Here is a 19,745-nt window from a genome sequence, read left to right as displayed (position 1 = left end):
AAATAATTCCTTCTAGATCCCAGGGAAAAAGGTAATACCATTAAGGTTACTGAGTCATGAAGAAAGGCCTTCATTTCTTCACATATATACTAGAACCCTTCAAGAAGAGATTGTGATGAACCATAAGAAGGTGCTGGGCATACAAGTATCATGTAAGACTAATAACACTATACTTCTTTTTCTCAGTAGGCAAGTGTAAGTTTAGCTAATTTTATGCTTGTGGAGGCAGGATCTAAAATTAACTGAGAAAAAAAAAAGCCAAAAAACCTTTAAAGAAAACCTTTCATCTGTGGAAATACATTCAAAATCCATAGTCTGTTTTTGACTATTTTAAATAGTCTTCTGGAAGGAGATCTAGGTGAGCCTTGATTTTATGCTCTGTATCTCTTGGTGGATTGAAATTACTGAATGAAGACGGAAGAATTCTGCTAAACTGCTGAAGTTCCACTGCAGCCTTTCGCTATTTATGAAATAAGAAACCTACAGACTGTTTATAAAAATAAAGAAAATGCAGAGAAATTCTCAGTCTATAGGTTGAAGACATTTAGAATATTGGTAACATACTGTGGTGCTCAGGAAGAACTCCAGAAAAGTCATTGGTCCCACTTTCTAACTTTCAGATGAGAAATAGTCTTTAATGTTAAGGAATATCCTTTCATATTAATGAATGATAAAGGCACTGACATAAGAGGCACAAACATTTCACTGGGAGCAAGAAAAAGATACCTTGATAAAAAAATCATCTGCCTGCGTAGGCATCTAAGATTTTGATATATGGCTTGCCTTTTCTTACTGCATTATATGGAAACCAGGAAAGAGCATCCAATGGAAAAAGTACAGTCTGCTATGGACAGCTTTTACAAGTTTCAGTGGGCACTTTGTTTTACAGTTTAGAAGGTAACACTGACTCAGATGGTGAGGCTAATGAAATGATCCCTGGAGGTGTTTCAAAAACAACTGCATATGGCACTTAGTGCTATGGTTTAGTTGATAAGGTCGTGTTAGGTCATAGGTTGGACTTGATGATCTCCAAGGTCTTTTCCAACCTATTTAATTCTGTGGTTCGGTGAAATCTCTCTGTCTTAAAATATTGAGTCTCCCTTCCCACAGAGTCAGTAGTTCCAGAGCTACCTGGCATCTGGTCAAGAAGGAGAGTCATTTCATTGGATATATGGTGAAATTTTGTATAAAAAGGAGGTAAACAGCCTTCCCTTCATGAAATGACCATGTAAGGAGAGTTGGGGTAAATTCATGAAATAACTTGAGATGCTAGACACCAAGACACATTAGAGCTGCAGAAGTGTTTAAGATAGCTATCTGTCTGAGTTATTTGGCAGTATGCCTGCAGTTCCAGAAATAAATTCCCATCAGCTAAAGGCTCATGTGTCACTGCTGTTCCAGCTGATGAATGTGCAAACCTCCAGGTGGATGATTTGAAATTAGCTGTGGGTTAAATTGAATAAAAGGACTGCAACAGATAAGAACTGCACAGCAATAAAAAATAATTTCTTTCTCTTCTTTTAGCTTCACTACTCATCACTGTCTCCGTGAAGACAGTTCTGGCTTTTGTAATTTTTATCATTTTTATTGGTATGCACAATATAGCAATATACAGTTGAGAGTTGATTAAGGAGAACATGAGAGAGAGAAGGTTATCAAAATGCCTGAGGTGTTTTAAACTACACTCCCACTTTTTGGTTAGAAAGTTATATTAAAATTGTGTGGTGTGTGGTGCACTGCAGTTCCACATTACTGCTGGACATTGTGTACAAGTTTTTATACCCTCATTCTTGGAAGAATGGCTGTAAAAAAGGGAGCTGCCAATATGATAGGCACCAGAGCCAGGAAAACTGAGCAGATCGAATTAAGCAGACCAAAATTTTTTATACATTCTTAGTTGCCTTGAAAATGCTGCCCTCATTAAAGAAAAACTATGCCCAAGAACTTCTAATTGAAGGGGAGAATAAGAGGGCTGACTTTAGATCCTCCTGGGGAAATAAAACCACTCACAATCCCTTCTGCAACTTCAACAAGGAAGAAATGTAATGTGAAGAGACTTGGTTTTGAATTTGAGGTTTTACATATCCAAATGTGTTCATTTCACTGCTCATTTGATTTTGCTTTTCTCTGTTGCCTTCCTTGGAAGGGTAAAAAGAAGTACTAAATAACAAAAAGAAGTAGTTGAAGAAATGCAAGTTTTTAATATGAAATTATATGATGAGAACATGTTCTAAAATGCTAAAATGCAGTTCTTACATTTCTCCTGGGACAGCATGTGAAAAGGTTAACTTTTGCCAATTTGCAAAAGAAGCAAAAGAATATCTGAAGGTCGATGAGGATATTCTTACTCCTACAGAAGGATATGGCACATAGATGTATGCAGACAACAATGCCATTTTGAATGATTCAGATCATAGAACACCTACCTTCCCTGATCTCTAAGGTTTTCCAGTGGCTGAGAAAGCCTGGAGCAGTAGAGCAGTGAGAGTAAGCCAAGTTACCAGGAACAAGCAGAGGAATGCACTCAGCAGCCTGCCAGCCTGCAGCCGCTTGCCTTGCATAAAAATCAATTTTTTCATAACCTCAGAGTAGAATAAATTACACTGTAGAACAGGTCCTCTGCTCACACTGTAAGAGCAGAAGGCAGTAGTATCTAAAGCTTCTTTCTTGATTTAGGACAGTGGAAAAAGTTGTAACTATATTCTTCTGTCTTCTGTTTATGAAAAAGAAAATAGGAAATATGAATGGACTTAGCAGAATCAGTCTTGCAAAGAAGGATCTCTTGGAATTTTCTGCTTTCAGCAGGGCTCATGGGCAGCCATGAGCAGAAGAGAAGAAAAGCATATGCTCATCATCTAACATGGGAATGTCCTCCTTCCCAGCAAAGTCACACAGTATGGAATTTTTAAATAAACCTCACTTTACCTGTTCAAGATCTAACTGTGGAAAGCACCTGATTGTGCATCATTTATCTCAATACTACCACCAAAATCAATTGATTGTGCAGAGCGTTTGCAGGATCACCCCCTAAAGGAAAATGGTTTCCATTCTTTTATTTAGGCTTGGATTTTTTCTAGTATTCTTGCAAAATATGGCTGAAGGTGACTATTAGAGTAGACTAATTAGAATAATTAGAGTTTAGGATATCCAACTCAAATTTAATCACTTCCTTGCACTACTTAAAATATCACTGATATCCTTAAATTAAGTCCATACCTCCAAATGAAGGACACAGGTTTACAGAGCAGTAAATTTGCTAATGAGAGTTAGCAAAATTTTCAACATGTATTTTGAAATCAGAAGGTTATCATTAGTTTAGAAGACATCAGATTGGGCATATTTTTATAAAAATAAGGCTTTGATTCTGCCTCAAAATATTTCTTCTCTGTGCTTCTCTTGTAAATTTTGTCAGGCCTTACAGAAGCAATTCCCCTCCACCACCTAAATCCAGCTATGTTTCTAATATTTCAGACAAGTTAAAAACAGAAGATTTTGAATAACTACAATTAACTTTTGTTTTAGCTTTTTTTTTTCCTTCCAATTAAAAACTCAGTGGAAGAACAGAGCAACAGCAATGACAGACAGTGATGTTTCAAAGAACATGACAGCATTTCTGTTCCTTTAGAATTATCATTGCATTAGTTTTTGCTTGTTTGCAGGGTTTTCCTTTTGAGGAAAAAGGAACTCCTTTCTAGTCACATCCACTATTCATTTTTTCATCAAATACTGCCTGGAAGAGACATGTTTTTTGAGTTCATAAAAAAATTATCTCCAAAAGAGAAAAGAAATAGAATTGTTGTTTTAATTATCTTTTGACTTCAATCTTTCGTAACAATTTGTCATGCAAAGGGTAGTGAAAAGCTATTGCTATCTAATTATGGATGTGGTTTGTTTGCTTAATAACAACTATGTAGACAGTCTGTAAAAGACATCACTTAGTCTAATACTGTAAAACTAGCTTTTGAAAAAATGGGTTGAATGATCAAAACCTTGAAAAATACAAAATTCTTTTTTAGTGTAAAATATAGTTGGAAATTTTGGAAAAGAATGAAAATAACCTCTTTCTGTATGTGGCAACTACTTCATGCTTGATCCAAGTGTCACAACTGGGTTCCTGTAATGCACTATTCAAACAAGTGTTCAGTCTTTAGCTCAGGCCCAGGGAACAACTACCATGAGTAAATATTGCAGTGCTTAATGTTACAAAAACAGCAAAAGGCCTTTGGCACACATGTTTTTCAGTTTTATAATACAACTTTGAGAGAAAAAATAAGAATGCATTGGCACACTTTTTAGCAGATTGAAATCTGAAGAAAGTCACATATTCCTGGTGATATTATAGTGATTTTTACTTATGGGCTATGCACTATGAACTGCTACAATGACACAAACAAGCAGGAATCTTGTCCTGCTTCAAGTATAGTATTTTAGAAGTCAACAACCATCCTGTGTTTAATGAGTCATAAAAAACACAGTTAAAAGCTTGAAAATGTGTAGAAGTTATGCCTACAGCTTCCTCACAGATAGGCAAGTCTTATTTATATCAAAATTATAGCTTTCTTCTCTGTCTGCCTTTTCACCTTTAAGTTAAATCCAATATGTGGGGGTAAGTGGCTAATTCCATGAATCCCAGGCCTCTGCAGAAAGTAACATCCATGTTTTGATCCTACCAGACATTTCTTATTGTCTCTTGGTGGTTACTCTATATCAAGGAGATCATCAATTTCCCACAACCTATGGTATCAAGCAAATTGAAATACAAATGAGCATTTTCATTGGCTTTGGCTTTGCTAGTGTCAGTGTACATTGCTCTGAGCCTTAGGGACATGGCAGCATTGTGAAGAAAGTATGGGAATGAAAAATAAAAATTACATATTTAAACTTTGCCTGAATTGTGAATATATTCTATGGCAAGGGACAGTAGTAGAGATTTTAATATACAATAATTATTCATAAACATCGCTTACACTACAAATTCAGCTGAACTTTGTAAGAACCTTTTTCTTAGAACAAAGAGCAGTTAGGAGAGAATTCTTCTGTGTTTTGCTTTTTCAGGAAATTACATGTTAAAATTCTTCATCAGGCTCTGTGATGGTGAAGGTTAATGTGGTCTTTATAATCTGAGATGAAACTGACTGTGTCCTTCACTTTTTCTCCACTTTCACCATCCGTCCGCAGTGAGAAAACGCAGCAAGTCTTCACTGCTACAGGCAACATTTAAAGATAGAGGTATCCAACCCAGTAGACCAGGTTAAACAGCAGGAAAGATGTAGGAAAAAAGACCCTAGAGTAAGAGTCCAGTTCTAAGATGTCTATGTGAATCCGTCCTCTCCTCCATGAGCCTGATTTACACTCTTCATAACAACAGAAAAAGCTCTGACAGTCTTTCCCATCCAGACATTCATAGACACATGCATCTTCAAAATCTTGCCAATACATGGTATTGTTCAATGTGATGACTGTAGTTGGTGGTCTCATATCAAGTACAGAATAATTCTGAGGAGAAAAAAAAAACCACAATGGTTTGATAAGTTTCTCTGTATGATGCAGATCAAAATTAATAGTCACAGCAAGCAACAATAATTTTTTCACTCTTAAGAGTTCTCTTACCGGTCAGAATATTATTTGCAAGTTGTTTTAAATACTTGCAGCTACATTTAAGATGGATTCTCAATAATAAGGAAGATATACCCCCTCTGCATTTATTTCTACAATGTCCTCCATTTCGCATAGGAACATTCACTGCCTCTTAACTTTACTGTGATTTATAAAAACAGATATGGTCAGCAATAGATAGTGATCATTTCAGTACAGGATTTCAAAATGCCATCCTGAGACATGTCCCCTTAGTGCTTATCACACTAACCATGCTCAGAGATAGGACACTTTGATGTCATGCACATCCTCACAGCAGCCTTCGTGCTTAAAGACCTCTCCCTCTTCAGTGTACTCTCTATTTGCACTTTGTCAGCTTTTCTGTCACATCATTTCCTTGGCATGCAAGATGCCTTCTCACAGTAGTCTCCCCTTTCATTTACCCATTCCATCTTCACAAATGTCACCTCCTCTGCTGACATCACTAGAAAAGGTCCCATCAGCTTTGCTGCATGTCTGCACTGTCTGACAAAGCAGACACAGCCCTGTCAGCCTGGTTTTCTCTTACCTAAGAGGCCCTTCCTCTCCCTGGGGTTGTGCTGAGCATTGGCTTTGCCTGCAGGAGAGTGCTGGCTGTGCTCTAACAAGCTGATCACGATTGCTTGCATTTAGGAAGATGCTCTGGGTTATTTCATCCATACTATACAAAGTACTCAACATTTCCTGCTGAAGGTGTTAGGGAGTGTCTGAAAACTTTCCTCCTGGATGGGGAAAACATTGGTGATATGACTGATGTGCCTCAGTGGAAATCTTTCCTTTTTACATTGATTTAATTGATTTTATACAAATCTTTGGTTTGGCATGCTGTAGTATTACCCATCTGATTAAAAATGCTGGTTCCTGAGCTAAGAACTTGATGTGTGTCCTAGGGTGGCCTTATGATGCTTTTATCCACAGTCACATGTTCTGTTTCTGCTGGATGTTAAGTTCTGCACCTTTAAGGCTGGTTCTGAGAGCGAAGGTGGGGAGAAGAAGCCACAGTTTGTTTGCAGAAACCGCACTCGCTCCCCGCATCCTTCTCACGACTGTGCTGTCTGCACACGGACAGCGGGAGAGAGCTCTCCTTTGCTTTTAGCTAGGTGAGGCAGAGAAGTTCCCAGGCTCTGGCATTTCTTTTTCTTGGAACTCTTCATCCATGCTCTGGGCTGAAAACCCAAACAAACACTGGGAACTCACACCGTGAGCACCGGGGTGCGGGATGCGGCACTTTCCAGCGCCGAAGGGACTGATAAGAGACTGAGTGAGCCCGAGCTACACCCACGACAAGGACTTTCTGAATTTGCCAACTCTTCAGAGCAGAGAGAGGTTTTGTTGTTTAATAATCTTCATTTTTTATGCTTGTGAATACTTTATTTCTTAAATAGATATTCTTCCACTTTTCTCCAAGGAAATCTTTTCCCGAACTGGCTGGGGGAGAAGCCACTTGAATCTGCTTTCTAGAGAAACCCCTTTGGAAGTTTTCTTCCAAATTTGCCCTAACCCAGGATAATGTAGCATCCCTCTACTTAGATGCTGGCACTGCCAACCCAGATAACTACACCTGAACAACTGCCCTATGGAATCCAGTCAATTCTGGACAAAATTCATTTTATCATAAGTAAATGCTAAAATGTCTCAGGCGATTTCTGCTGTGAACTGCAAAAAGATTGCATTTTAGAAGCAGATTATTGCAAATCTATTTGTTGTGAATGACTTTATCTCTGAGATTAAATGACAGAAATTACACCTGTTTGGTCTTCTCTCTCTTGGGTGAAGTTTTGGGTGGCTTGTTTCAGAGCCGTACAATGTGTTGCCATGTGAAGAAGGTCTAAGATTATTGTACAAGCAATCTTTTTTGGCTCTAGTACTTTGGAAAGAAAAAACAATGACTAGACTATACATGGAGTTCTGCTATACCACTATGTCAAATACTATACATTTATTGAAGGTCTTTATGAACATTTCCATCTCAAGAGCTTACATTTTCCATGCCTGTCTAAAATATTTATGTTAAAAAAAACAAAGGCTCAGAGAGGTTTTGGTGAATGAAGTTAAAAAAGTACTCTGGCTCTGCAAAGGAAACTTCCTCATCTCTGGGATATTTTGCTGTTGTTTTGTTATATCAACTGTATGCTCAGGACAGAAGATAAAATAATTGCCCTAATAATGCGGAGAGATTATTCTGTTTGTTTTAATCTCTGTCAGGTAGGAGGGATCCGGAAGTGACAATGTACAAGGGGAAGGTGGATGGTCCCCCTGTGTTCTGTGTGTCCACCTGAGCTGGGGTTGGGAGGAGAGTAGTGCACACACAGTGGGCACCATCCCAGTCCCACCCAGGAGGTCTGCCTACGCAAGGCACTTCTCCAGGGCCTTGGACAAGGCAGTTCAGGTGTAGTGTTAAACATGCTTAATAATATTATTTCTGACAAAGTATACATGTGTTTTCTGGGAGGTAAAGTCTTGGGATTACCTGAACATGGATTTACTAATAGTAATAAATTTCACCTTTTAAGTATCACCACTACAAAGCTGAAAAGGACAAAATGATATCTTGAGAGCCAGAGACACTGCTTATTTAAATTCTAATTGGAAGATTTTTTTGTATCGACAAAGGTCCTGCTCAATAATTATTTTAAGGTGAAGAAAAAAAGAGCAAGTAAAAAACCTGAAAATGCTGCAGATACTTTCCAAGCAGATCAGAATGACTAGTTCTAGATAGAGGTTTTTAAACCCTAATATCATTTTAGTTAGCTTTTCCTATAGCTTTTAATTGGAAAAAGGAAAGTGCTGCTACCCATTAAATGTGCTCTGTTAACTTCATCTTTCAGAAAAGTCTGTCCTGGGAGTGACAGCAGTAGAAAGTGGATAGATGTAATGCTTGCTGTAAGTTATATGAGGTCTTAAAATACATCAGAGAACTCGTATTTAAAAAATAGAAAAAAAGTGTATATTATTATTTGTAAAAAGATAGGATAATTACATGGATTTGGCAGTTATAAATGAGAAACTTCAGCATAGCCAACCTAAGAAAGGCAAACCCCAATGTCTTAGTTCTGATCCCTTCTTGTTTGATGGCAGACCATTCAACCAGCTGGTTAACTGGCTTCATGCTGTCTGAATGCATAGTGTATAGTATATTTGCATATAGTATAGTAGGTGTTCCAGTTTCAGATTTCATACAACTTAGAGACACAATTTTGTTCTCTGTTCCAACTTTATTGCTGCTGCACATATTCCATTTGTAGATAGAGTACAACTACCTGTGCTCAACTTGTGTGCCTAAATTTGAAAATCCACCTGAAAGCTTGCTTAAGGTTTTGCATATCCATAAATTATTTTTTTTTCCTGTGAAACTTAGTTAAACATAGAAGTTTATGACATAAGTTATGCTCATTACTTTCTCATAAAATGTGGTGAGAAACTTCTGTATTATATAAAGCAGATACACAATATTTCTGAGGTAAAAATAACACGTAATATTCTATACTTGACCCTACTCCCTCCCATATCACTTGAAAAGTCCTTATAGAAAGAGGCAGATATGTTCCTCTGCCACAGCTGAAAGCAAACTGACCTTTTAACAAAAAAGTAAATAATATTTTTAGTGAAGTCAGGGTAAAGCATAACACAGCAATACAGCTCTCTCAGGAATTAGTGCAAGTAAATGTCAACCATCTATTCATGCCCCCAATTCTCTCCCTGAATAAAGTAAATTACTTACCATTACATGACCAAAACTTACATCAGGTAGCTTAAATAGAGATAAAAAAAATAATTATTCAGGAGAAAACAAACTTAGTGCTTGTCATGCATTTATATTCAGTAGTATTCCTTGGACCAAGCCCTAAAATGCATAAAACACTTCATGCAGTGTGTTCTATATATTCAGCATAATATCCTATACACTTCAAAATGGCATGAAACTTCAGCAGAATGCACATCTAGTTTTCATAGACTTAAAATCTTTCTTCAAGCCATTAAATCTATTTATTGATTGAACAATAGGTAGGTGAGCATGTTTTTGGTGTTAATTTAAATCCTGTCAATGTTGCATGCTTTCTCACTGCTTCATTCATATGTCTGGAATTACATCCTACTAACAAAGATACTCATGGCTTTTCAATTCAGTCTTTCCATAGGATGGCAATTTTAGTTTGATCACTAGCAAGTTCATTTTGGTCTCAAACTTTTCTTTTGTTAACAATCTTTTGCCTTTTGTGAGCAATGCATTTTTGCAAGAAGATATTTTAGGCTTAGTGGAGTTGTCATTGACTAAGTCTGTGGCTTTCTAGACATTCTCTAATCCCATATTTGTTTCAGCTTTTCCGTCATTAGTTCTTCATTCAATCATTTTCTATAGCTCTCCATTCAATGCCTTTTTACATCATGACCTATTATTCCCTAAATTTAGGCTTCCCTCCCCTCAATTTCCTTCTTCACATTTTTCCTATTTGGCTTTGATTTCTGATTTCAAATGCCCTTATTTCAAATGTCCTTATTTCCTCCATGACACACAATGGCATCCACCTCCAACTACTGATCTTGAACACATATTTATCACTAATCTTGAGTGGTCAACTCCCTTCTGTATGTTTACACTGAGATTTCTTTCTTTATTAAACTGCCCCCTCTCATTCTCATAGCTGGTTTTGAAGTAAACCAGGCAATTCTTCTTGCATGATTGTTTTAGTTGATTCTAAACAGATAGCTTTTGTGTTTTTCTGGGTGTTACACTTGGAAGTTGGTTTTTGGCCAAAAATGAGCCGTGGTTAAAACCTTTTTAAGCAACCTCCATTTTTGTCCTTGGGAACATGCACCTTTGTGCACAGGGCTTAAATGCTGGTTCCCAGCAGAGACAATGAAATTCTGGTCACAAATATTTCTAGACCTGTTAAGGCATGAAATAGCAATGCATTTGAATATACACTGACGTGCATTTATTTGTATAACAAGCTGTGCAGTGTTTCAGTGGGGGACTTTTCCGACTCCAGCACAGTAACTGGAGGACAAAAGATGCATAGGCAGGGTTGCTGCTCCATGGTGAGCAGGCTGCTTCTGTTAGGAACAGACCTTGCTCAGCAGGCACATAACTGCTCCTACTGCTACTGCAGGCTTTTCCAGATCACACCACTGGGAAAATCATGGAGGAGTGAAGTGCCATGTGATTTCAGGCTACAACTGAATGATTATCTGCTCACTGAGCTACACGTGAAAAGAAGTTTAAATGCTCCCATCTTACCGACTTTTTCTTCTTAGTACAGTTTGGTTTCCTGCAACTTGAGTAGTAGTTGAGGGTGGCATACTCCATCAGAGCAGCAAAGACAAATAGAAAGCATACAGTCACAAACAGATCCATGGCAGTGACGTAGGAAACACGGGGCAATGACTTTCTTGCGATGGTACTCAAAGTTGTCATGGTCAATACTGTGGTGATGCCTGCAGGGAGAAACTTGATTTAATTGTGTGCAACATCACTTCTCCATATCACAAAAGAATCTTTGGCTATAAACATACAAAACAGAAATCCAGAGGGTACTCAAGTAATTAATTTTATTTGGTAGTATTAAATAATGGAAAATAACATCAGTAGGGACAAAGTTATTTTGTAAACAAAGATTTACTCTGTTGTTAATTTCATCTTAGCAGAAGTGACATTCCCATGCCTCTCAATATGTTTTTCTTCATCTTTTCTTTTTTCCAATCCCAGTTAGGTTGAAGATGGAGGTGAGGGAGAGGGAGAGAATGAAGAAATTTTTGAAGAAAAGTATGAAGCAGAAGAGATACTAAACTCAGAAAAATAAACCCAAGAAACATAGTAAGCAGTGAAGGAAACAGGTTCTATTCCACAGTAGTAGTGCTCTCAGGAAAAATCTTATGCTCAAAAAAAAAAAAAAAAAAAAAAAAAGAGGTGGAGGGAGAAAAAAAAAATAAGTCTGCTAAGATCTGACCATGGATTCTGAAAGTATGTCTTCACACACTGCTTCCCTGGGAGTCCTCCAGTGCCATTTTCTTTCTGAGTAAAGGATTTCAGGGTTACTTGCTCAGTCAGAGTAAGACTCGTACAAACTTCAAATGCAACATTAACAGAAACAGCCTTTTTAATGCATACAAAGCATCACTTCTGAGATTGGTTTAGTAACAGTGAATATAATGGGATTAGTGTGAAATATCCAAAATAATAAAACCAGTGCTAGAATGAAGTCTATGTCATGTAAGTTATTTGATTCCTAGTAATTCATACAATTTCTCTTCATTCCTGAGGAATAGCAGTCTTTTCATTCCCAGATTGTTATGAACTACATGTCTTCTAATAGAAAAAAAACTACCTTCTTATTGGCTTGGGAAAAGGAATAAAGCTTTCCCACAAGTAAGTCTCAAGAGAGAACCTTCTCAACAAAGAACATAGCTATAAGGTAATCTTTCATTTTTATAGTTAAAATGATGTTTCACAATGGTGCACAGTGTCTGAAATGGCAAGAAATGACTGAAATTATGCCTTATAGTTAAATAACTTCTCACTAAAAGCACTCTGGAGAGAAAGAAGTATCTGTGGATTACTTTTGACTACTTTGTCTTTATGAAGGATTGTCCATCTCTGACTTGTAAAGTTTGATAGAGGCTACAGTGAGTCACAGGAACAACCTTATCCATTCAAGCTAACAGAAAGTCCCCGGAAAAGTCAGAAGAAAAATTGTGTCTCAATCATTATTATTGAATAATAATGATTAATTTAATTCCTTATATATCTATTACCCAGAAACAAACAAACAAAAAGTTTCTGAAAAAAAATCACAAGTCAATAACCAAGATGAAAGCAATGCTGGTAGGAAGTGGACAGTGTGGACTTTGTGTGTGCCTTGGACATTAAAAGCTATGGGAAAAGATTTCCTTTTCCTGAAATCTGTGCCACCTCCCAGTATAAGCAGATGGGCTTGGCATGATCCAGCAACCTCTCCAGACCCCTTAACATCAGTTCTGTACCCAGATGATGCTTTAGAAAAGCTTCAAAGACAGTGTTTAGCCATTCATCCCAGCAGCCAACTGCAGAAATGCCCAGCTGCAGAAGGTGTGAACTCGCTGACTTTGGTTTGACCCTTACTAACTATAGGTCAACCACGTTCTCTATGGCCTTGACCCAGGCCTTGGGAGTCACTAATTTCAAAAGAACCACATCCAGACTGTGACATACCCCACAATATAAAATAAAGTTCTTTAACACCTCCTAATACACATTTAGATTTCTGACACAAAAGTGTCCTTTTCAGACCTACATGTATATCCTTTCAGGCATTTCACTGTCTTAAAAAACTTCCTCAAAACCTACAGAGTTCTTCCATAACAGTATACAGCATCCTGTTTACCTGTACTTAAATGTAAGTTTTTATTTCCCACTCATCCTGTGAGAGTTTTTTATTAGAAGGCTAAAAAGAAATAATTAGTTGAAATATATAAGTTCTCAACTCCATCTGCACCCTACATCCATGCCTTAAGCCTGAATGTGAAATACCAGCTCAAATCATGCTTGCTACCGGATTCCTGCTCCCACCGTAAACAAGCACTTAGTTTTTGAAATGATAAAAATTCTATCTAGTGTATCAATTGTACATCTAGGACACAGCCACAAATTTAAAAATGTTAAAATGAGTTTATGGGGATACATATAGAGAGGAAAGAGAAGGAAGGTGCACCAGGTGATAAAGTTTTGTATTTCTGTACATTTACAAGTCAGAATATATATATATATATATATATGTATGCATGAATAAAATGCAGCACCATTATTTCCAAATATAATGTCTCGTTTCCATACCCTTAGTTCATTTTATCTCTCATGCTAAAGAAAGTCAGTTTGTTGAGTGGTTTCAAATGCATATGTCTTGCCAGATGAAATTGTGAAGTCTCTTACTTTGTGGAGTCCCATATGGCAAAATGAGCTTTGCATCTGTTATTGAAATTCACAGTGCTCATGAAGTATCTATTTCAACAGAATTTTAGTATCAGCTAAGGACAGCTCTGAGGTAACCTGACTTCAGAATTTTCAGGGAGAAATTGTAAGTGCAAGCTTACAAGTCTTTGTGTAAATACTATTTTGGGATGTTATATTCTCTCAGTAAATCCCATATCAAAAATACTATTTGATATAATAGAAAGGACTGACTGGGACATCAAATTATGCAGATATATATATAATGCATGAGAACACTCTATCTTTTAGATCTTTGGTCTAAACAGTTGTTTTAAATTATTACTGCTTGAAATCTGCTTACTGGACAACCATATGCAAAGTGAGGTGGCAGAAGTTTCAGTGTTAGAAACTCTTTGGTCAGCAAAGTTAATTTTTTCTTAGTTTCTTGAGGTTATGTTGGTTATGTTTTTCTTAGTTTCTTGAGGAAATGTCTCCTGTTTTCATGCATGCTATCACTTGTTCATAAAGTTAAATCTCCATCTTCCTGGTCTGTCACCTGTTTTGAGTACTTTCTTGGTTTTCTAGTGAATGAAGATGAAATGGCAGGGAAAGCAATGTTCCTTTTTTATTGAATATTATCTGTATCTTTTTTTACATCAACACATTGCTGGCCTTGATACCCACTGTATCTTTTTAAACTGCAGCTTGATCTTGCTCTGTAGAAACTGCCTGGTCCTATTACATATTATACCCATTTTAAAAAAAGTACAGGGAAACTGGATGAAAGCTTCAGTTTGAATTAATTCCCTCCATATTCAATGAAAATAACCTATTCTTTTCCAGATTATAACTTTTCTTCAGGGAAAAGTTGCCTCTTAGATCATTCTGAGATAATTTGGATGACTGGAGACACGCAGAAACTGTGGAGAGACATTTTTTTTTCCTCTTTGAATGAAGAGCAGAATAACTCAGGATCAAAAACTCAGTTCTCATCCAGTACTCAAAGTTTACTTCCATTTTCCCACTGACTCTTCAGGTGGCCTGGAGTTAGTCTTGTTGCCAGTCTGGGCCTTAGTACCTCAAAGTGCATGTAAAAAGGGGACTATAATACCAAGTTTTTAAAGAATGCTTTAATACCTCTGAACGGTACTGCTGAAAGAATACTTATGGTCCCAAACCTGAATTTTTTTTTTTTTTTTTGCCCCATTGTGGAAATATATTAGTAAGCATTATTCAGAAAGGAATAAAACCTGTCCTTCATGTAACTGTGAGTAGTTGCCAATAACTGGAAATTAATCATTAATTTCAGAGAGTGAAATATTTCCCTGGTGCCAGTCCTTTGTATTATTGCAGCTATACTTGGAGAAGGTTTATTGCACAGAATCTCTATGATTAATTTCAAGTAATTAGCAGGACAATTTCAGCAGTTTGCCTTTGGCTGCATTACTCACAATTTTACCATGTGCCACTATCTAGATGTGGATGTGTGCTGTTGCTCAGATGGATTTATAAGTTGCATTACACACACACAGGTCTACAGCAAAGTGGGAGCTTTTGCTTATCTGCTTACTGTGTCCCAGGAGTCAACAGGCCATTGCCAACTTGGGAGCAACAGGATTCTGTGCACAAAAGAAGTGACCAATATATACTTGACTTTACTTTTAAAAAAGTTATATCTAAGCCTATAAAATTAAATTCTCAGAGTTTTAGGAGTGAGTCATGACATCCATAGAGTAGAGCCTTGGAACAACTCATTTTTATGCTCTTACGCCAAATTTATGACTTCAGTATCTGAATACATTTTTTCTCTGAACTTCCTGCTGACTGAGGGGTGAGGTGGAGAGTCACACATTGGTGATTAGTGATCTACTTCTGTGTCTAATTATTTGAAAAAATTAGGTGTGTGGTGTGGGGAACCACCCTTAGCTACAGGATATGAAAAACGCTTATAGCAAATGAATAATGCAAAGTGTTAGATGTCTTTTGTCTCTTTTTTCTTCTGCATTAAGAAAGATTACCCAACTGGATGCTATGTCACTCCCCACTTTAGACTTCCTTTTAAAAAAAGATGGAGAACAGAGAGTCTTTCCTTACCTCCCCTGAGTCACCCAATTTAAGAAAAGAGTTAAATTTAAGAGTTCAGTGGAGAAGTATACTTAAGACCTATTGCTCAATTTTCTGGCTGTCAGAGGCAAGTCTACACAGGCAGGAACAGGCAGTTGTAAGCTGCTCTGTCCTCACCTGTGTATGGTCTTTTTGCTGTCCTGGAGGTGTTACTGGATAACAGAATAACTGTGGGTCATTGTGTCCATCCTGTTGCTGGAGCTGCGGTGTTCTGGCCCTTTGGCACTCACATGGAGGGATTGAGGACTAAATATTCCTTTCCTGTAAAATAACCTCAGAAAAATGGGCCTACATTGTAACAAACTCCAGCAGGAGGATGCAGTGAATAGCTGGGAATGGTTGTAAACAGATATGCAAACTTTGACATAGGCTGCCCTTTTTTCCTAGACTGGTTTCAGAGGTTTCTGAATCAGTTCATATGGGCAGACCTGGAAACCACAATCTGAACTAAGGAATTGTTTTTTTTCCTTTGGTTCTGTTTACATATAATTGGCTGTTACATACCCCTAAACCCTGCAGGTTTCATATAGATATTAGAAAAAATTTCTAAGTTGAAGTCAACATTTCTAAGTGAATGCTAAAGCGCAGTGCCCAAATGCACATGCTGGTCCTGACCCATGGGTTTCTGGACAACCTAAACCAGCATAAATCCTCACAATCTATAAAAAATATCAATACACCCAGTGTGAAGCTTAATTTCAAGCATGCAAGCTAAAACAATTTGCATGAGTTAATACTATTATATCCCACAGTTTTCTGTATATCTAAGACATAATGCCCAGTGGGGGAGAGTTAGAGATGGGAAGGAAGCCAGCAGTGCAATTAATTAATTCTTCAAAAATGTCATGGTGCGAACAAGGAGACAGACATTAATTCAAGAGTTTTATGCAAAATAGGTGGTAGTGTCATCCAAAGGGTCAGATTAGTTTACTTTTAATTACCTTGTTACAGGAAAAAACCCAGCAGTCTCAGTAATAAGTAGATCTGGTTCTGCGAGGTGTAGTAGTAATAATCCAAAGTGTGTACCTAGTGGTCTCTTTGAAAGGAAGTTGACATTTTCAAATATTAGTGTAGGAACATCAGAAAAGGGAATTATTAACAACTTACCTAATGCTGTTCTTGCTGGTGTGGCATCTTTTTTGATCCAAAAGGATACCCAGGAAAGAACAACTGTTAATATACAGGGAATGTATGTTTGTATAGTAAAGTATCCCATTCTTCTACTTAAGTCGAAGTATATGGTCATGACTACATAATCACCTGCAATAATAGCACAGAAAGGAAATTCACATTGTAATGGGATACAGACAGTTGTTCACTGACCTGCTAATATTTTAACTTTCATAAAAACACTGCATATAAAATATTTTTTAGAGTTTCAGCAGCATCTGCACAGTAATCCTCATGTGAAATTTAAGTAAACCTTGCCATTCTAACAGCCTTAAGTTTTAGATCTCTGTGGAAATTATGTATTGGACAGACAGAGCTTCTCAGCAATCATTCTGGATGAATAAAGTTTTGAAAGCCATCTTGAATTTCCAGACTTGGTATTTCTGGATATCTTCACGGCCACAAATGTGAAGGTAATTCACCAGATTTTGCAAACACTACACACAAAATCCTTCCTTCTGCAGTCTTCTGTGCTCTAATTCCAGGTTTGAGTGACTTCCGTTATCTTCTTTTGAGAAATGAATCTGAAAATAGGGGTCTTTATGACAAATGTAACATGCACATGAGTATGGATTTACAGAAGAAGTCATTTATAGACACTAGAACTTAATTCTGGCATTTCAAAACCATTGTGGCCATTTGTGGTATTTTCAGAAGGTCAGTCTGAACACAAAGTTTATTATTTTGCTGTATAGTAAAAATCATACATTCAAGAAATCAGTCAGAAGGTTAGTTTATCACACATTACATGATTTTTTTTCACTCTATCTCTACTGCTAACTCTTGTGATTCTACAGGGGATAATAATCTGTTCCTCCCTTTCTCCTCAGTAGAGGCTACTGACCTTATCACCTCTGCCCTACTAACAGCTCTCTCAGCCTCATAGATGTTAACTTTCTCAGACACTCATGGTGAATAACAGTAATAAAACTGAACTGGGACTGATTTCTGTACTTCACTTGAAGTAGGTTGCTTCCATTTCAGATGTAAAGGAAAGCTTATATGCCAGAGAATTTTTATGTGGTTTTGTCTGACTGCATCAGATTTGGCCTAATAAATTTTATGGCTTCTTGTTACAAACCTTCACTTTCTAGAGTATGATATTTTCAGAAGGCATCATTTGCAGTAGTTAAGTAACTCTGTCCTGTTAGAGCAAACCATCAGAAGAATGAAGAAATTAGAAATATATAAAGATTAATCCCCCAAGGAATGTACATACAACTCACCCAAGCAGAAACACAATGGGTTTATTAGTTGAGGCAAATTAAAGCTTAATCATCTAGTAACAGAGGGCATATAAACAGACACATTTCATACAGTGGCTAATTTGAATACAGCTAAATATTATACAGAAAAGAAATTAATTCAGTAAGAATATCTTTCATCTCTATAAAATCAATGAATTGTCATAAATTAGAAAGCTAAAGGTAAATAAAAATCTGATGGTGGGAATTTGGGAATGTATGATAGGAAACATTCCTGTGTGTGAAGTACATCAGTTTGACATATATATATTTGAAGAGGCTGACAAGCTTGTGAAAGTTTCCATAATGCCTAGAATATTAGATGAAAGCACACATTTTCACAAGAATTGTGTCAGTGAAAACTGTGTGACCACAAGAAACTGGAAGGTCATTTCAGAAGCTGTGCTTATAGAGCTCACTGTGGTTCCAACAAGGAGGTATTGCAGTACATCATGACATAGGAGCCTTGTGGGTTTTTCTACAGGATAAGGGTTATTGCAATTCCACTAATACCCAGTAGTTTTCTCTGTGCAGGGAATGACACCAAGGAATTGATGTGGCTTAGTAACCACGGGTTCTGCTGGCTTACTGTTTGGCTGGTTTGCCTCACTGAAGAAAGACTTGCACCACAGAAATCAAGATAATTTCATAGAAACAGTTGTAAAGAGTCAGGTGGAGTGTAAACCAGTGCTTCTACTGACATGAACAAACTGAAAAGCATGGAAGGAATGTTAATGAGTCAAACATTGTCTGTTAAAGTAGAAGAATGAGCAAAAAATGAAATCAAAGACTCTATAGGAAACATGTCAAGCCTTTCCATTTCCTTAACTTAGTTCCCATATCTTGAACTGTGTGTTTGTGGATAAACTTCCTGAGAATGGTATAACGTCAAGCACAATCTGCACACCTCCACTGTGTATAACAATACACACAATTCCAGTACCCACACAGGTCACTGCTTCTCTCAGTAGTGTGGTCATGATACTCAGCACAGCACTGTCAGCAGTAGATACTGGGAAAGTAACAGTCTCTCTTTCCAAGGCCTTCGACGAAAATAAACCAGGTAAACATGAGACTGGGAGAAAATTATGGCACTTTAAATGACGTAGAGAGTCCATCATCACAATTAGTCATTAACTGACTTAGTGTATTTCAGGCAGAATTCATTTCCTGTGATTTTAGACATCTAGAAGGCAAATTCTACAGATGACGTGCACACTGTGGCATCCTTTCTACACTTGAAATGAAAAGAAATTGGTACTTTCAATATATGGTTTCTCTTATCTGCTTTAGAGGCACATTTTAGAAGGTGAATGTATTCAAAACATTTCCATTTCTCTCCTGTGATTAAAAAATAAGAGCAGGGGTCTGAGATGTGGACAAAAACATTGTAGATACTTGCAGATCATACAAGGAGTTACCCACAGCCTTTGATTCCATGGTGAGAGCTAAATTGGGCTACTCCTGTGAAGATGCTAAGGTTATTTTATTTAAATGTAATAACGTTCTTGATGTTTTAAAAGAGTATTTTAGGTATTTTCCTAAATTATTTCCTTCCTGCCTTCCTTCCTGCCTTCCTTCCTGCCTTCCTTCCTGCCTTCCTTCCTTCCTGCCTTCCTTCCTGCCTTCCTGTCTTCCTGCCTTCCTGCCCGCCTGCCTTCCTGCCT

General features: G+C 37.3%; 1 protein-coding gene across 1 annotated transcript in view; it reads right to left on the bottom strand.

Annotated features, from left to right (window-relative positions):
* Nucleotides 1-4,420: 4,420 nt before the first annotated feature.
* Nucleotides 4,421-19,745, bottom strand: part of GABRG3 (gamma-aminobutyric acid type A receptor subunit gamma3) — a 284,803-nt gene continuing 269,478 nt past the window's right edge. Inside the window, exons 7-10 of the mRNA XM_015632800.2 lie at nucleotides 16,772-16,924; nucleotides 10,874-11,070; nucleotides 9,356-9,385; nucleotides 4,421-5,496 (exon numbers count right to left, since the gene is read on the bottom strand). Coding sequence (XP_015488286.1) covers nucleotides 5,218-5,496; nucleotides 9,356-9,385; nucleotides 10,874-11,070; nucleotides 16,772-16,924 — 659 coding nt within the window. The 3' untranslated portion in view covers nucleotides 4,421-5,217. The remainder of the gene's footprint in view (nucleotides 5,497-9,355; nucleotides 9,386-10,873; nucleotides 11,071-16,771; nucleotides 16,925-19,745) is intronic.

The sequence above is a fragment of the Parus major genome, chromosome 1 (assembly GCF_001522545.3).
Source record: "Parus major isolate Abel chromosome 1, Parus_major1.1, whole genome shotgun sequence".
Classification (NCBI taxonomy): Eukaryota; Metazoa; Chordata; class Aves; order Passeriformes; family Paridae; genus Parus; species Parus major.
Note: the sequence above shows the minus strand (reverse complement) of the source record. Positions and strands in the feature narration are given on the sequence as shown.